Genomic DNA, 17,462 nt, shown 5'->3' with positions numbered 1-17,462 from the left:
ACTGGGAAACAAACACCAGCAGAATAACAATATGAAAGAGAGCAAGGCAGATTTCATTACAGTAGAGTGCCTACCCTTCCTCATAACTTGGATTTACACACTGCAAATCCTCTGATCTGATTACCTCCAGTGATCACGTAAAACACCGGCTTTAAACTCTTTGCCTTAGTGATAAAACAGCCACTTTGATTCACAACGAGACATTCTCAATAAAGTATATTGTAAACGTACCTGTCCACAGCCCGGGGCATTGCACACAAACGGTCTGTCGTCTCCCATATTTCATAGAGCAGAGCGGAGCTGAGGAGGGGGAGGTAGGGGGAAAAGTTATGTTAAATACGCTGGAGTTAAAAAAAAAAAAAAGTGCTTCAAAAATATCAAGCCCAGAAACAGGTGTTCCAAGAATGCTGTCTATCAAAGCTGTAAACACAGGCTACTTTGGGGAGACCCATTAGACAGGTGGCATATGATCTACTGTGCCTCAATTGAAACTTTTAATTAGAAAAATGTAGACCTGAAGAGTCAAGGAATTTCAAACCTTTTGCTATTTTCCCTCTTTCTGCTATAGTATATAACACACTTCTCCAGTCTGCTGAATTACAACCAGTGTAGTTCCCTACGTCAATAAATCCACTGAACGCTTGATGCGGAAGCCATATTTCTGAACTAGAGAAGACCAAAATTTGTCATTTAATTAATTAAGGGATTATAGGAGGGGTGCTCCATTTTACAGGGCCATAATCTGGCTCCCTGGTGTATAAACTATGAGACTGTTGGCAAGGGCTGTTTATCCCAGATTATTGCCAAAGAAAACAAAGCACCCATCCTATTGGGCTACATGGGAAATGATTTTCATTAATAAAAAAATAAAAATAAAACCTTTCTCTCCCTACGGGGAGCCTCCTTCTCCCCCCACCAATCATCTGTGGCAAATGGAGAAATATCGGTGCCCTTCCCCCCTGATTCTATTTATGGCTAGGTTTTTAAAAGCAGCAATAAAACAAATGTCGACTCTTTGGGGGTTTACTGGGTGAATATGTTCCGGCTGTTTGTGCTGCTCTCGGCCAGAGTTCTTGGGCTGCTCCGTTGCAGCCAACAGATGTGAGCTGCTGCAGGGGATAAAAGAAATGGCACTAAAAGGCATCACCATCCATCCTCTCTGTTTCTCTGAAGAATTAACAGGGTTTATACTGTTGCTGTTTTTTAATTATTGAAGCTAAATTCTTGAAATGTTGATCAAAATTCTTTGTCAAAGAACAATAATTCCAAATGTATGTGTTGGGGGAAATTTCTCACATCCTAACTAGGAATAAAAATAGAAGTGGAGATGAATAGATTAGAAATGTAAATCATAGTAAAAATATCCCTAAAAGATGTACCATATTTTGAAGGAGTAAAACAGAAAAAAGGGAGGGTCACAAAAATAGTCTTTTAAAATAAAACCCCTAAAGGACATTTTCAAACATCCTTCTACGAGAGTGAAAGCTGTATGAAAGAACAAGAACAAGGGAAGATGAAAGAGAAGAACTACAATCTGAATATGCCTAGAAACGATTTCAGAACTGTAGCCAAACTTTGAATTTGTATCTTGAAGATAAACCAAAATGTCAGGTTAACCTCAGTCAGGTCTACATCAAAATAAAATATTAAAGTGCTAGATGGAATCCGACAATCAGAAACTTAAAAACATGCTTAAAACTCAGATGGGAGTGGAAACATCTCTCCTACTCTGTTAAGACTCACTCTGGGGTTGGATGCCCGTATTTCTGGTAGTCTGATCAGTAATTCCACAACTAATCGGTGTTTAAAATTGTGGGATGCCCATAAAATAGAAAGGGCTTCTTAGTAATCCTTCAGTGTGATAGAACAGGGTCTAACTATGAAGGAAACTGATGCTGCAGCACTGCTGTAATGGAAGAGAGCCTGTATGTACATAGGTGTACACAGATTTATCTCACATTTAGCCAGGATAAATTGCTTCAATAAATTCTGTTCCTGGGAGAGGCCAGTTCAAGCTGATGACTGGGTACTGGGAAAATGAGAGCTTTATTCTTCACATAGCCCCAGGACAAGGGGGTTTTCTGGTTTGTTTATTTTAAATACATCATGATTTTTTAGCACTTTCTATAACTACATCATAGTGCAAAAAATAAATACAAATATCAATATATAACAGTAAATAAATGCAAAGACCAATGCCACTATGGCTGAAAACTCAGAACATTTCTGGAAAGCAATTATCTCCAGAAAAATCCTAACAACTGCTATGCTAGAGATAATTCTACTTCCTAGTCCCAGAACCTGCTTTCCTAATATAATCACTAAATGAGAATTTTATTCCAACAAGATCCTCTAACATATTTTTAACCAGGAAGCAAGCTACAAGGTCTAGAATAGATATAACATAAAGAACCAGACAGGATTCCTAATTTTTTACCTCGGTTGTTTTTGGAGGCTAAGTTTTCTCAGTTTTCTACCGATTTAGAGGGAAAAAAGGGTCTTGGCTGAGGAATGGGACAGTACTGGAATGGTTTTCCTCAAACCACAAAATTCAAAATTTTTGATTTTGCACAGTCACATCACAATATATGGTTTTTAAATTTTATTTCATTGCACCCTTACTAAAAAATAGAGATGAAAAACTATGATTTTCTAAAAGTGGGGAAAAGGGCAAAATAAGTTTGGGGGAAAAGCATTAAAATGTAACAGAAGCAAGCATTCTCACACCTCTTAAATACTCAAATTTGACAGTCACTATCTAGGATTTCCTGCTTCCTTCCCATTTTGCTGGCTTTTGTTTGCCATTTTCACCAAAGGGAGACCACAATGGGAGGAAGAAGGCCCTCTCTTTTACATACCTACAATTCTCCTTCTTCTTTTTGGGCTGCAACACAACGCATGTGGGATCTTAGTTCCTGACCAAGGATCGAACCAACGCCGCCTGCATTGGAAAAGCATGGAGTCTAACCACTGGACTGCCAGGGAAATCCCCCTACAATTCATTCCCTCAGTCTCTTGCCTTCTTTCATTTCCATCATTCTTGCTTTTAGCTTCAAAGTGATATCTCTTAGAAATATTTAACTACAATAATGATCTGTCTCCCCACTTAAAAAAGAATTTCCAGTTAGCATCCGTTAAAAAATTTCTTTCATTCCCAATCTGCTGTATCAACTGCTGCACATAAAGAATGCAATTGCTTATTCCTCTTTGATACTTAAATCTCTAATTATGAAAGGTCAAACTGATGCCTTCTCAAAAAACAAATAGCAACACATTTCTGTAGTACAAAGACTGAGACAAAAGGTGAAATCTTGAATGATGATGCTGTCATTCACTAGAATTTAACTCACAGCCCATCTGTAACTGTACTGCTTGACAAGTAGATCACGTGTCCAGGCATGGCACTCAAGTCTGTGGTCTGTTTCTCAATCTATTCTTCAGGATGAAACTCAAGCATTTTACAGAACTAAGCAATAAATAACAGAGAGAGGATACACATATTTAGAAACATTTCCAAGGAAAAGTGAAATGCTCTCAATGGAGATCTCAAAACAGGAAAACAAAGATGCAAAAAAGAGCTGTCCTAGGGGCCAAGATAAAAGCTCACACCCTCAGATTCACCAGAATGCATGAATGATGAGAACTGGTATTCACTTAAAAGAGAGAAAGTTATTTGAATGCTGACAGAGAGAAAAGTGAAGAAAACCCTAGGTTTAGAGAATGATTTTTAATGACTGGGGTCATTTAATAGAATCTTTCTTATATAATTTTGTCAGAGCCAGAAATATACCCTAAAATGTATATAAAATGTATATACATAAGTATACATATGTATATCTATCTGTTCTTTTTTTAAATAGAATGAGGATGGAGTCTGTCACTGAGGTCTACAAAGTCATTTCTCTGGAACTGGTGGTAATATGATCATTTCTTTAGTAACCAACTGATGTTAATAAGAAAACCCAACTTTAGGTAAGCAATAAAAGCCATAGTAAGGAATAAAAGCCACGTACCAACACACCCAAGCGCCTGTTTTAGGTTCCTAATAACAAAAAGCAGACATTCCTAAGTACAAAAAAATGAGAAGGGCATATACAACACAAACATCAAAGATTCATGAAAATCTAGAAGGGGTTTAGACTAACTATCATGCATTTTCAAAAACATTACTAAGAAACTGCTAAGTGCCAGGCAAAGTAGACATAAAAATAAAGACAATAGTCCTTTGCAAAAAAACAATCTTTCATCTGTGTGAAAAAAAAAAACCAGAACTAGACAGTAGTCAGGGCTTCCCTTGTAGCTCAGCAGGTAAAATTCTGCTTGCAATGCAGATCTGGGTTCGATTCCTGGGTCGGGAAGATCCTCTGGAGAAGGAAATGGCAACGCACTCCAGTATTCTTGCCTGGAAAATCCCATGGACAGAGGAGCCTGGCAGGCTACAGTCCATGGGGTCGCAAGAGTCAGACACGACTTAGTGACTAAACCACCAGACAGTTAAGCAGTAAAAAACAGATTTTATTTAGGAGCATTGCAACAGAAGCTAAGAGACTTCAGTACATAACTGGGCTCAGTTTTAAACATACCATCAGTGAGTGGGAATTTATAGCCAAGGTATAGGGTGGGGGTCAGTGACTAGAAAATTACCAAGAGGAGACATAAGGGATAAGGAAGAGTCTGGTTAAACTAACTAACAAGATTCTTCCTGAAGACAAGCCAGGGTGATCAGACATCACCTGAGGGATGGTAGAGGATGAAGAACCTGATCAGATATGAGCGTGAACAGATTTTGAGGGGGAGGGGGTTCTTGGTAAACTGACTTAGCAAGGTTCTTGCTAAAATTCAATTTTACAAGGGAGATGGGCCTAAAAGAAGGTTCAGGAGCCTGACTAAAGTTTGGCCAGGCAAAGAATCCTATTAACTAGCATGAAACGTGCCAAGTTAAGATAAGAATGATGGCTTAATTTACAAGTTCAATTAGTCAGAGGTTGATCAGTGTACATATTAGATCTGTTATTATTTCTCCTATTCCTTAAGATCATTTATCAAATTATTTTGCTAGCAATTCCAGAATATATATACATGAGCACAATAGAGATGGTTAGGTCTTGGTAAAATATTTGACAAAGAGATGTATGAAACTAATAACTAAGATTCATCTTTGGGATCAAAAAGTAAATTTATAATTAATATATAATTATATATTAATAATAAAATATATTATTAATATATAAATTTACTTTTTAAATTAAAAAGTTGATTAATTCACTGAACACCTTTATTCAGCACCTAACACACACTCTAGGCTCCAAAACTCAATGAGTCAGACAAGATATCTGCCCTCATAGTGCTTACTTAAGAGTCTACAAAGATGAAACAAATACAAGTTAAAAATAATTTCACATTAATAGATAATTGCTATAAAAGATGCAATGGTAATGTGTTAGTAACAAGGAGTGGACTACTTTAGTTTCATACATAAAAAGGAAACGGCTGTATTATCTGTGACCAGAAGGAAAATGGGGTAGAATATAGAGATTCAGTTTAAAACTTCTGGAAGCCCTTTCTTTCTTAACACAGTTGATGTTCAATAAATGTTTATTAATTTAATTTGAAGTCAGTATTCAAGTATGCTGCTACTGCTGCTAAGTTACTTCAGTCGTGTCCGCCTCTGTGCGACCGCATAGACAGCAGCCCACCAGGCTCCCCCGTCCCCGGGATTCTCCAGGCAAGAACACTGGAGTGGGTTGCCATTTCCTTCTCCAGTGCACGAAAGTGAAAAGTGAAAGTGAAGTCGCTCAGTCGTGTCTGACTCTTCGCGACCCTATGGACTGCAGCCTACCAGGCTCTTCCGTCCATGGGATTTTCCGGGCAAGAGTACTGGAGTGGGTTGCCGTTGCCTTCTCCGATATTCAAGTATACTTTGCTGAAATTTTACACTTATCTTTCCAAGTTTTGCAGAAAGCTGCTGGGTTCACAAGACAACTGCGATGTAGATTATTTATGTAGTTAAAGCAATATATATTTAAGACATTATTTTAAATACATATTTACAACTACCTTGTGCCTAAGGAACTTTATGTGACTACACCCAATCAATTCTATGTTCTTATCATACAAATAACATAGAAGAAGTTCTACAGTTTTTGGTTAGAGTGTTAAAAATGGGGAGAAGAGAGGTATTCATCAAGTTAATTGACCCTTGAAAACAAAACCTAGACCACAGATTTTAAGATACATTTTCAAGTATAAAAGAATGCTTGCTAATCAAGGATGCAGCAGAGAGGGAACCTTAATATGAGACTTTGGGGAGTACATTATTTGGACAATCTTTCTGGAAAGCAATCTGGCAACGTTTATATTAAGTGTCTTAAAATGTTTTATATCCTTTGAACAAATAATTCTTCTTTTGGGACTTTATTCTGAGGCTAAAGCCAGAAACATGGATAATCTATATATGAAAATGTTCACCACAGTCATATTTATAACAAAAAAAGGAAAAGGAATTAAATAAAATGTTTACAAAGGATGGAAAAATATAAATTGAAACACTGTCTTACAATATATATAAGTTGTTAATAATAACATTTCTCAAAGCTATTTAACAACATGAGAAAATGCTATACATTAAGTGCTATACATTAAGTAGGATACAAACTTGCACATGCACCATAATTCCAAATCTATAAAAAAGCAAACAAAATAATAAGCACAGAACAAGATGAGGGCAACAACATCAAATGTTAACAATGGTTATCTCTGGATAGTAGCAGTCTAGATGACTGTATTTTCTTCTTTCTACCTGCAGTGTTTCCCAAAGTCTCTACAATGATCATAGATTGCTTCTAATAAATCAAATAATAATATAATTTAATAATAAAAACACTGATTTGCACGACTAAAAAATGTCTGAGTTTAAAAAAAAGGCTTGTATCTGCTAGACTATTCTAAATCACTAACAGTATAGTATTTAAAAACCATACAAAGTTGTTCACTCTACATTACAAAGCGACAGAACCATAGAATCAACTGATAAGTTCAAAATGGACTACCAAAAAAGCTTTCTAAAAATATAAACTAACAGCATCATATATCAATAGAAATAGATGTGGTAGAAACTCAGATTGATACACAGGGTAAATCAAGCATTTCAAGATAATTCCTTCTTTGTTACCCTCAAGGATCCATTTTCAGAAACCCACAAATGCTGCCTAACAATAAAAAGTAGTACTTATATTAAAACACCTAGAAATTGCCCAACCATTCATCACAAAGGGAACAGAGCTGAAATCAAGGTACAGAATGTCTTTCAGTGAGCTACAAACAAGCTAAAACATTCAGACACCCAAACAGAGCTCTATAGGCTCTATGCCCCTATGATACTGAAAAGAAAAAAATTATACACAGCTCTCTTCTAAGAACATAACTCTGGTTACCAAGTTTCAGATTCTAAGATAATTTAGCTGCTGCTAAGCAAAGAGCACAAACACTGAAGGGGTCCACCACAGCAGTCTCAACATTTTATTATACACACAGTAGGACACTGTGTTGCTGTGACTCGAATTACATCCAGAACACTGACTTAAGGAAAAGATTCCAATAAACATATGAGACTATAATGAAGGTATTTAACCCCAGACACCATAGAAGACTCAAGTTTAACTAGACAGTAGATTATTTAGGAAGTGAAATTTCTGTTCATAAAATCTGGGTTCATTTGCCACTGTATTATTTAGCATAACAACAGTTTAACACATTATTTCATTAGCAGGTAAACCAAATGCCTCAAAAGGATTGCATAAAAAGCATGTATACTTTTATAAACTTAATTAGCCTTTTATAAGGTCCTTTGCTAACTAACAAATTGGAAAACTGAGGTAGAGAGTTAAAAAAAAATAGGCAAAAGGTAAGTCAAGTAGTTGAAGTTGGACTAAATCCTAGTTACCTGTTCTCACACATCCCAAAGAAGATATAAAAATGGACACCATATCTTTTTGTAATACCTGAAAGTTGTATGGTAACTTGCATATTGTATGACTACTTTCAACTGAATAGCACATTTCCAAGTTTACACACAAGCGTTTCTTATATAAATGAATGTCCAGAAACATGACTTTGAAGGACTACAGTTTCTTGGAGCATTATTTTTGTCTAGGAAAATTAAATAATATTTATGGCTTTAACAATAAGTATGTTTTATCATAATAATTTTTAAACTCATAAACCAGTTACAGTATACATCAAGGATTGGCAAACTCCAGCCCATAGGCCAAACCCAGCCTGCCACTTGGTCTTTTTTGGTCCACAAGCTATGAGTGGTTTTTACACTTTTAAATGGCTGAAAAAAAAACAAAGGAAGAAAATTTTGTGACGTGAAAATTTTATGAAATTCAAATTTTAGTGTCCATAAATAGTTTTATGAGAACACAGCCATGCTTATTCTCTGCATGTTGTCCCTGGCTAGCTACTTTTGTGCTGCAATGGCAGAGTTGTAGTTATAACAGAGACCTCATGACTTCAAAGCCTAACATATTTACCAAGAGGCCTTAGTTTGCAAACTTTTGGTATTATGATAACTATTATTAATTAAAATACAAGGTTAAGATATCCCAAATATGACAAATGTCAGAGTGCTTAATAATAAGGACTTATATTAGGACTATTCAAGTACCAATTTTTTTATTTGACTTCTTAAAATTTAGAAAATAGATTTTCTTAAAATATGATTAAGCTATCTCCAGGATTCTCAATCTTTAGCATATTCATGTAGACACAGTGTAAAAATACAGATCCCCAGACCTCCTCCTGGATTCTCTTGGCTTTGGTGCCCAAAAATCGACACTAAAAAACACCCTGGGTAATTCGGATGCATGTGGTCAGTAACCCACCCTTTGAGAAGCATTAAGATGGTTGGATATTCCTCCTACATGATAAACAGCTGTATTTTTCAAGTGTGGTTCTCAAAGAGGGCCTCAGGGATCCTTACAGGTCCTTGAGACCCTCCAGAGGGTTCATGGGTATTCAGAACATACATGGGCAAAAGACCTGTTAAGAGGCAACATAAGTCTGGGTGTTAAAAGTTCACAGATGTGGTATCAGATTCTATACAACAGCCTACTTTTAAGAAGCTATCACTTTTCAGATTTTGATGTAGTTATCAAAGAAGAAAGATTACCAACAGTTATCTGAAAAGAATCTTTTCTTTTCCTATTACATATCTGTGTAAGCACAGGTTTTCTTCAGATACTTCAACCAAACAACATATTGTTAACAGATTAAATGCAGAAACAGATACGAGAATACGGATGTTTTCTATCAGCCAGACATTTGATGTTCTTCTCCCCAACTTTTTAAAACTATAGATACATTTATACTGTTATTTTAAAATAAGTATATGAAATATTTTAAAATTTTCTCCATTTTAATTTCTAATATGGTAAATACAAGTAGATACAATAAGCAAAAGCTCTTTGGAGTCCTCTTTAAGAGTGTAGAGGGGTGGGTACTAAGACCAAAAGCAGTTTGAGACCCACAGTTTGAGAAATAAACAGTAGAGTGCCCTGAACTGATCAAAGAGAAGGTTAAAATTAATTTCTGGATTTCAGGCTCAGACATGCAGCGACAGGTTTCAAAGAAAGGAGCCAGTTTAAATAGACCAAATAGTTTTGTAGCAAATGACTGAAAACAGATGGGAGTGAGAATTAGGCTGAATCATAAGTTAGGCAACACATGGTCAAAGCTTAGAAGCTGTATGGAAGTAGCTTCATACAGGCAATTACTAGACTAGAACTTTTTAAAAGCCTCTCCAGGCTTTTGGAGGATTCAAGGAACTATTCTGAGCTATTCTCAGGAAGGTTAATAAAGCAAAAACAAAGAAGAAATAACTTGCTAAAGTGATAGCAAGGAAGCAGAGTTAGAAACAACTAGAGAACATTATACCTATCTATGCTTGGTCTCAATAAGATTTTAGAAGTAAAAAAATTCCTGGAAACTGATAGGCTGTCAAAAATCTGGTGTTGTGTTTTGTTTTTTTTCCTACTCATTTTCAGGTAAAGTGTGTTCCCTGAAACAACAAAGCAATAGCAATCAAAGGGCCAACACTGATCTTTGAGGATAAATTTTAAATCTTCATGGACTTAAACAGGCTGCAAACAACAACAAACCTGACAGACTTTAATATTAAACCCGAGTATGAGTTTGGTCCCAGATGGGAAATAGCTATAATATCCCACAATGATAATCATGGAGACCCTCAAAAGTTCTCAAGAAAAAAATTTATTTTCTAATACTGTCCACATACTGGCAACACAGTGACCTATCTAGGGTATTGCAATGTTCAATGACTTTCAGAAGTCCCTAACATAGGTATGTAAAATATTAGCAAACTACTGCTTGACCAAAACTTAAAAAAAATTAAATGGTGCTATGAAAGACATACCAGTACCAGAAATACCAGAAAAATTATGTTAAATCCTAGTTTTATTTAAGTTTGATAAAGCTTAAATAAACATTACTGGCAAGAAACTTGGTGACAACACAAATCATTTATAGCAATCGTGTTATATTCAATAAATCATCCTGTTTTTATAATAAAGGCAAGCATATTCCTATTTCAAAAAGAATGGTTATATTCTGTTTTTTAATCTGAAAAAGTGACATTTATCTTACCTGGTAAATTTTAAGCCCCAAATAAAACTGACCAATTTAGAACATAAATTTCTCTCTGTTAGGTCAGAAAGAAGCACCATACTAGATAAGAAGATACTAGTAAATAACTTCACTCAAAGAAAACAAGTTGGGTTTTGTGAGGAGATGAGACTATGGCAGAACAAAACTATTCCCAGGGAAGCCCAAGACATAAACTCACAAAGTAACTTCTCAAGCTAAATCTTGGCTCTTGTTAGACTTTCACAAATTGATATTTATTAAGGATAAATGCAGTACTGAATTAGAGAAACTTTTGGCACAGTCAGGTTTCAAATACATGAAAACATTTAGGATTAAATTCACCAAAAGATGAGACGCTAACAAAGTTGTGAGTTTGTAATGAGTTTTGTTTTCCCTCATGACACTACTGTAGTAGCTCACCTTTGGTTTATTTATTATTTTTTTTTTATAGCGACTTTATTTATTTTATTATTTTTTTAATTTTATTTTATTTTTAAACTTTACATAATTGTATTAGTTTTGCCAAATATCAAAATGAATCCGTGGTTTAGTTGGGAATCTTTCCTAGATGTCTGCTTCAAAAGTTTTAAAAACTGAGTAGTAAATTTGTCTTTTCATAAAACCTCTCCTGAATTTTAACATTCATCCTTCCTCTCCAAGGAAGCCAAGGAGTTTATGTTTACTTTCAAAGCTGAACTGAAATTTGCTTCACTGTATACAGGCAGTGAATATATTATTCAGATTTTTTTTTCCCTTAAGTTTCTCAACAAAAGGACAAACAAGAGAACCAAAGGAAACAAAATACTATGATTTAACAGAAGAAAAAAAAACAAAACCAACCACATTCTTTCAACACAGTGTCCACCAGGCAAATTCTAAAGAGAAAATGTCATGATAAAATACTTTAAGACATAAAATGACTCCAATGCAAAATATTTGTTGTTGATGACTTTTGTTCTGCTTTTAGCTCACAGGAATTATTATTTCTTGTCATTTATGTTCCTTGCTTTTTGTTTATCCATTCCCACTGGGTCAGTAGAACCATTTCAATTTCATTTTCTTTACATTCTATTTTTCTTCTTGATTCTTAAATAGTAAGTTCCTTGATCTGAGCCTCTACTTATGAATTTTGGGGCTGGAAAGGACTTTGAGGGGTCATCAAGTCCGTATTTCTGCTTTCTAGGAAAATTCATAATTACAATCTTAGATGGATGAGAATGTTATCAGAAGAAAATGTATTCTGTCCCTACAGCGTGCTCCTTCATTCCACACAAACATTTCCATACAGAATGTGCAATTTGCTAAAAATGAAAGTAAAAATTAAAACCCCAAAAGAGGAAGATGCTTTAAAATTGCATTTATCAGCTAAAATTGCTCAAACATAAATTGAACTATCAGGCTAAAATTAACACACAGTAAAGTTGTTGGCTGCCAACATAAAGTCTTCAGTCCCTAGAGATGTCTTCTGATGTTTTATCTCATTTGTAAGCACCATTTTCCCTACAGAACAGAGCAAGACAAATTTAGACCACCACACTAATAAACTATAATTTAAATATGTATTTACATATATGGGCTTCCCTTGGTGGTAAAGAATCCACCTGCAATGTAGGAAACAACAGGTTCGATTCCTAGGTCAGAAGATTCTCTGGAGAAGGAAATGACAACCCACTCCAGTATTCTTGCCTGGGAATCCCATGGACAGAGAAGCCTGGTGGGCTACGGTCCGTGCGGGTTGCAAAAGAGTTGGACACGACTTAGCAACTAAACAACAATATACATATATATGTGTACATTTTTTCTTCACAAGTGCTATAGTTTATTTCAAACATAAAACATAGAGATAAATGCAAATTCAACTGAAATTTAAAAATTAATTATATAAATTAACTGGATCTTAGCTTTAAGAACAGAGGTACTGGAACTTCCCTGGTAGTCCAGTGGCTAACACTCCTCACTCCCAAAGCAGGGGGCCTGGGTTTGATCCCTGCTCAGGGAACTAGATCCCACATGATGCAACTAAGAGCTCACACAACTAAGACCCTACCCAGCCAAATAAATAAAATCAATGTTGTGTTTGTTTTTTTTTTAACTATTCAGTGCAGTGAAAAAAGAAGCCCTACTTGCCCCTGTACTTTGTATTGATCAGATTATATCAAATGTTATATTCAGATCTAAATAAGAAATTCTAAAAACTCAAGCAGGTTGACAAGGAGGCTGAACTTTATTAAAAATGTAACTTAAGGAATGGTTGAAAGAATATGGGATATTTACCCCAGTAAGAGAGAAGTTTTAACAGGACATAACTGTCATCAAACATTTGAAGGGCTACGTGTTGACAAGGAATTAGGTTTATCTATTGCAGCTTCAGACGGCAGGAGTAAAGAGCACCACAAGGTAAAGAATGCTCTAAAAGTAGAGCTCCAATAATGGAACGGGGTATCTATGAAGTAGGGATCGCTCCCTCACAGCATTCAAAAGTTAAAAGACCATCCACCGAACATTCCAAAACGATGTATTTCCACATTTCAAGAATATACTTGATCCTAAAAATAGGCCTGCTAGGGGAAGGCAACATTCAAAAATGAGAAAATTAAAAATCATTTTGTCATGTTTCTAGAAATGGAAGACTTTCTCCCATGAACTCTACAATCATAGTACCACAATCAGAGAAACCAACAACGAAAGAAATACTGTTTTTCTTTTTAAATGAATCCTGCATTTGTTTTTCTCAAAGAAACAACATACGCACCTTAACTTTCGTACCTTTATCAAGGGATAAGGGACAGTTGTATGCCAGCCTGCCAACTAGTTTCAAAAAGAGAGCTGTTTTTATTAGACATTTATATGGCAATGCTATTTGCTCCACCTAAAACTTCCTTTCAAAAAGGTTCCTCCTCATCAGACATGGATAGGAGGCTACTGTATCACTGACTCCCTCCTACTGCAGCCTAGGAAAAACGCACTCTTGACGTGTACAAAACAGTAACTTGTGAGAATTTCAGAGCAGCTGTGTTCAGGCAGAGCCAGGGACTTAAAGCAGCAGTTTGAGCGCTGGTTGAAAAAAACAAATTTAATTCTGAACTGGAAGTGGGAAAGGAAAGGAGATGAAAGAGGGAGAGGAAAGGGACAGGGAAGAGAAAGGAGATATACAACGGTATTTATTAACATTTTAAAGCCATGGTAAGCAAAAATGCTTAAAAGTTACAACACTGAAACTATCACAGGTTGTACCCTTTGATCGACAAGTTTAAAGATGAGCAGTGTTTATTATACTCTAGCCTTCTGCTAGGTGGTAACACTAATGAGACAGTGCTCAAGTCAAAGCCATCACAAATTATAGGATGGAAGAATAAAACAAGGAACTTTGCTCTCATTGGAAATTTCTTTGTGCTACTGCCAGGCAAACTGTGAAAATGTCCAAATATCCAATAGCAATGCTCTGAATGTGAAATACTGGAACCCAATTAAGTAATTAATGCTGTAAGGACAGTAATTAATTAGTCTCAATGTGCTGCAGGGGTAAGTTCCTGGCCAGGAGGATAAATGGTTGTTGAAAACCAAAGGTTAGTACAAAGCAACATACTCTGGTTTCTCTTCATATAACACCGTTACTGGTATTTCAGATGTCATTTTGCTTCCAAAAGTAAAAGAAGGAATGTAAAAGACAAATCTGTGCAACAGCAAAGAAGTTATTAATTGACTGTACTAGCTCGTTATTAAATAATAAACAAATATCAAACAAAGGGCAAAGACTTGTCCCTTTTTTGTACAGAATTAAGAACTGGTAAGACTACTTAGTATAGCTGCCAGACTTTTCTTTAGCTTCTTTTATTACTGACATGTTATATTTCGCAATAGTCTCCACTTACCTTATATCCTCCATGTTTAAGTACAAACTGTGTTTGATTTCCCCAACCCTTGCCCCTAAGATATTATGACATATCTGTAGCTTTCTGATCTGAACACAAAAGAAGAAACTGAAAATTTTTCACTTTCCTGAAATACGTGTCCATTTTATTTACACCACTTAAAAAAAAACATAAGCTAGCTAAAACGAACTGCAACCATCCATTTGGCAACTCAAGTGGGAAAGAAACAATTAACAAAACAAACTTCAGTATAGTACATTTTTCTGTGCTTAGAATACCTATAAAGACTGATGTCTCTGCAAGAATTACTTACACTAATGCAAAGTTTTTAAACATAGGAATCAAGTGAGCTTGTGGAGAAAACTCTGCGTACCCCCACAAAACTACACTTATTATGACACAACCCTCAGAGGTACTAAAACACTCTCTGGTAAGTAGAAAACAAACTTTTAGAGTCAGGAAAGTAGCAACGCGGGAATCTGGGTAGGAGGTGCCCTGGGCAGTAAACACCCCAGTCAGAGAACATAACAAGCAATTCAGAGCAACATATAACTCCCGATGGGGCTTTGGCTTGGCCACCGAAGTCCCAATCCCCCATCCCTGAGCTGAGGAACAGATGAAGTCGGCAAGAGGAAGAGACGGAGAAAGGAAATCAGAGTAGAAGTGATGAAAGTGTTCTATTTTTCTCTTTACCACTATCCCAGCTTTCTTGCAGGCTGGTTACCAGACTGGATGCCATATTCATCAAAAGCTCTAAAATCACTTCTCAGACTTCTGATACCTAAGCTAAACACCTGTCCATATCAGCCGTCTCCCAACCAAATACCTCTCCTACCCTTCTGGATTCCCCCATACTCTACCCAAAGTGATGCCTTTTGGCCACTACACCCACCCCTATTAAATCTTCCTGAACTCATCCACTTAATTTTCTTCATATCCATACTTTTTCTCTGATATCTTGTCCCTGATAGGTTTTCTTATAATTCAATAGAAATGCCACACTCTCACTTCCACTTACTCCTTCCTATCTTCCCAGCAAAACCAAATGCTATGTTTTCACCTACTCAACCCTACCTCCTGCCTATTACCCCTAACTCTTCCAATGCCAAGCCTCTAACCCCACTCTTTGGAGAAGTCCAGCGTCTTCAATCAGTTTAGTACCCTTCCCCTTTCTCCCATTCCACCCCATTCCAGGCTCCACTAGACTTCCATTCCCTCAGGATTCAACTCCCCTCTTCTTGCCACGCCCTGTGCCCCCCGGGGCTACTTACCCCAAGTTCTCCCCACACTTCAGGCCTCTGGCCCCGCCTTCCCCCCCAAAGGAAGGAGGCGGGAGGAGGGAGAGAAGAGGGGCGTCACTCCGCAAGGTAAAGATGACCTCTTATTAGTATTTGTGGCCGCCAATCGTAGCTTCCTTCTTTCTTATTGGTCGGCGTTAGTCCATGCCCCACCCTCTTCCTCAGACAGGGCCCGGCCACCGCCTCAGCGCCCCCGTCCAACACATACTGGGAGGGGAGCCCCCGGTCTGGGACGCTGGGATTGACCAGAGTTGACGGGGAGACGCCCGTCAGGTCATGGACTAGTTAATGTTAACAGGACTCACCCTCTGGTAGCTCCGTCGCCTCCCGCCCGCCCGCGATCGGTCCCACAATCTATCTCCAGCTCCTTCTTTCCCCCCTCAGCGGAGCAGATACTTTTCTCTCGTCCGGCCAGGCGCTCTCACTTCTCGCGAGACGTAGAGAGGGGTTGGAGGAAGGGCGAGATCCGCCGAGCCAGGTCGGAAAGAAGCCGAGGGGCCGGGCTCCGGAAAAAGAAGGGGCGCGACTTTCGGTGGGCAGGGCTAGGGAGGAAGGCTGAGCGAGTTCCCTAGGCGCTGGTCACACGTGTTCGACTGCAGAGTGTAAGGGGAGAAAAATAAAAAGAAGGAAAGGGAATGCTTACAGGTGCCTGTAGTAATGGAGATCCAAAGTATTCTCATACTAGAGAATTAGATTATTACAAAAGAGCACACTTTAAAAACAAGACAAGGTTATATACCTCAATAAAGCTGTTTTGGTTTTTTTTTTTCTTTTTTTTTTAAGAACGGGGGAAGGGAATTCCCTGGCCTACCAGTAGTGAGGACTCCGCGCTTCCACTGCAGGGGCCACGGGTTCCAACCCTTCGGGATGGAACAAAGATCCTGCAAACCCTGTGGGACGGCCAAAAAAAAAAAATTTTTTTTTTAAATCGTTTTAAAGGGGGGGAAAAACCGAGACAGCTACACAAGGTGATTCAGTGTGCCAAACAGTCGAGTAGTTGCATTTTCTTCTTGGCACTTAGAATAGCATCACTGTAGCCGTAGTCTCTGCTCTCTCTTTGTGTGTATGGGGGTAAGGGGTTGCTGTATATGGAGGTGGAGAGTTCTATCATTTTCTTTTGAGTATCTTTACAGTGGGGCCACCAATCCCATTTTACTCAGAGTTGTAATAATCAAATGAGATAAGCTATATGAAACTTGTTTGGTATTAAAAGGCACTATACTTATTACACAGAAAGTATTTTAACAAATTCTTAGAACATACTGTGTACAAAGAACTAGGTGTGGGGAAGAAGAGTAGACAGACCAGGTCCCTACTCTGGTAGAATTTACAGTTTTAGCAGGGAGGCGGTTGTTGATTAGTCACTAAGTCACATCTGACTTTGCGACCACATGGACTGTAGCCCTCCAGGCTCTAATGTCCATGGAATTTCCCAGGCAAGAATACTGGGGTGGATTGCCATTTCCTTCTCCAGGGCATCTTCCCCACCCAGGGTTAGAACCCATGAATTCTTTACCATGAGCCACCTGGGAAGCCCTTCCATGGGGAGCGGGAGACAGTTAATAAACATAAATATTTCAGTTAGTGAAGAATGCTTTCAGGTAATGAGACAGAAAGTGACCAAGAG

General features: G+C 37.5%; 1 protein-coding gene across 12 annotated transcripts in view; it reads right to left on the bottom strand.

Moving 5' to 3' along the window:
* Positions 1–16,272, bottom strand: part of LOC147371495 (cyclic AMP-dependent transcription factor ATF-7) — a 95,254-nt gene extending 78,982 nt beyond the window's left edge. For 2 of the 12 annotated variants that reach the window (XM_086399184.1, XM_086399192.1), the window contains exons 1-3: positions 16,141–16,272; positions 2,859–2,941; positions 232–300 (exon numbers count right to left, since the gene is read on the bottom strand). In XM_086399184.1, the coding sequence (XP_086255310.1) occupies positions 232–279 (48 nt within the window). In that variant the 5' untranslated portion in view covers positions 280–300; positions 2,859–2,941; positions 16,141–16,272. Of the gene's footprint in view, positions 1–231; positions 301–2,858; positions 2,942–3,350; positions 3,737–14,537 lie in introns of those variants that run through there. The other 10 variants (XM_086399181.1, XM_086399188.1, XM_086399182.1 and 7 more) reach the window with 7 other exon arrangements.
* Positions 16,273–17,462: the final 1,190 nt, after the last annotated feature.

Source organism: Bos grunniens, chromosome 5 (assembly GCF_055505025.1).
Source record: "Bos grunniens cultivar Pamir isolate PY7600 chromosome 5, Bosgru_T2T1.0, whole genome shotgun sequence".
NCBI classification, from domain to species: Eukaryota; Metazoa; Chordata; class Mammalia; order Artiodactyla; family Bovidae; genus Bos; species Bos grunniens.
Note: the sequence above shows the minus strand (reverse complement) of the source record. Positions and strands in the feature narration are given on the sequence as shown.